Source organism: Etheostoma spectabile, chromosome 21, assembly GCF_008692095.1.
Source record: "Etheostoma spectabile isolate EspeVRDwgs_2016 chromosome 21, UIUC_Espe_1.0, whole genome shotgun sequence".
Classification (NCBI taxonomy): Eukaryota; Metazoa; Chordata; class Actinopteri; order Perciformes; family Percidae; genus Etheostoma; species Etheostoma spectabile.
The window spans coordinates 20,286,011-20,287,733 of record NC_045753.1 but is presented as its reverse complement, the minus strand read 5'-3'; the positions used below and the strand labels follow the sequence as shown (position 1 = coordinate 20,287,733).

Genomic DNA, 1,723 nt, shown 5'->3' with positions numbered 1-1,723 from the left:
GTTGGTGGTTTGATCCCCGCCCCTGCAGTCGTTGTTGAAGTGTCCTTGGGCAAGACACTGAACCCCGAGTTGCCCCCGATGCTGCGCTCCGGAGTGGTGATGTGGTGAATGTTTATTCTGATAGCAGGTGGCACCTTGTACGGCCACCCCCGGCCACAGTGTGTGAATGTGTGTGAATGGTGAAGTTTCTCTGTAGATTCGGTGAAAAGCGCTTTGAGCAGTTGTTAAGACTGGAAAAGCGCTATATAAATACAGCACATTTAAAAAAAAGCCTCTTAGCAAGGTGCTACAATATAACTAAGCTATGCAAGTGTGTGTGTGAGATTCCATTTTTACCTTTATTAGAAGAAGGCATGTAGTTTAAAATGCTGTTAAAATGCTGGTCTATCTGCAAGCATATCCCGCTGTACATGGTAATACTTTTGCAGTCTTTCGGGATGGTTGGACCACATGCCTGAAGAGAGACAATCCTGATTGATGAATAATGTGTTGCTATCTTTTCTGGGCTTTGATAAAATTTAACGCAGCAAGATGGATTCTCATGAATCGTACATATTTGCAGTTACCAGCTCACCAAAGTGTTTTGTGTGGAGGGATCACTTGTCATTGTCAAACCAAGAGACGAGTTGACTGCAAAGTCTGGCACTGCATTGAGAACATTCATCAGTCATGTTAAACAGTCATTCGGGACACTTTGAGATACTAGTATAATGCTTCCTTATATTTAACCTATGTTGCCTGACTATTAGCAACATTAGCCAGTTCATACTGCAACTATCGTATGACTTTGTATACTTTTCTAATGGTAACCATTTTAAACACTCAAAACTTAATATTTCAAACGTAACAATTCACTTATTATATTATTGAATCTTAAAATGTGCAAAACTAAAGGAACTGCGGCTGGAACAGGTAGAGTAATACTTTGACTTATCCTAAAACTGTTGGTCAACACACCAAAAACGTTGGGTTTTGAGAAATCTATCTCAGTATCATTTTCAGAATTATCCAGATCTATCAGGTGGCACGCATGAGAAAAACCCATCTGTTGAAAAACTGCTCTTAACACTCAAAAACCAACCCTCTAATGCCTGTTATTTTTAGGAATCTGAATCATTGCTTTCAAATTAGCTTTAATCTTTTAACTTTAATTGAAAAAAATGTATGAAATATTTGGAAATGAGAACTTGCTTACATGGAAGTGATAGTTCACTGCAGGATTCGGTGGAGCACTTGTAAATTTGCCCCCGTCCTTTGTTTGAAAACTGTGCAAGAGGAGCACTGACCAGCAAGCTGAGGAAACACAACCAAACAAACATGTGACAGGGTGTAGCGCATTTCTTTCTATATGAAAATGCTACATGTTTGTTAATTCATATGGGTGTCAGACACACATAAATGCAAGTAGTAGTAGTAATGCTAGTAAATTTGACGTTCAAAGAACGACATCCATGCTGTGACTCACTCTGATTGTCTCTGCACCACCTGGTATCCAAAACCAGGAGCAGGGTTAGTCAGGACCTTCCAACCCACAGGATCAATATTAAAACAAAGCGCAGCTTGTAACACTGCAGGAATGAAGAAGAAACAACCCAATTTAAAGCCACTTCAAGTCTTCCTTCCTTCCTCTCCAATTTTCCCTGAAAATTTGAGAGGCACAGCCTATACATACTTTTATGTCCCTATATATGTATATATATATATATTTATATATATATATATA

At 39.0% G+C, this 1,723-nt stretch overlaps 1 protein-coding gene across 3 annotated transcripts in view; it reads right to left on the bottom strand.

Moving 5' to 3' along the window:
- LOC116671445 (integrin alpha-X) overlaps positions 1-1,723 on the bottom strand; it is a 15,706-nt gene that overhangs the window by 12,293 nt on the left and 1,690 nt on the right. For 2 of the 3 annotated variants that reach the window (XM_032502741.1, XM_032502742.1), the window contains exons 2-5: positions 1,466-1,568; positions 1,196-1,293; positions 575-645; positions 337-454 (exon numbers count right to left, since the gene is read on the bottom strand). In XM_032502741.1, the coding sequence (XP_032358632.1) occupies positions 337-454; positions 575-645; positions 1,196-1,293; positions 1,466-1,568 (390 nt within the window). Of the gene's footprint in view, positions 1-336; positions 455-574; positions 646-1,195; positions 1,294-1,461; positions 1,569-1,723 lie in introns of those variants that run through there. The other variant, XM_032502743.1, reaches the window with a different exon arrangement.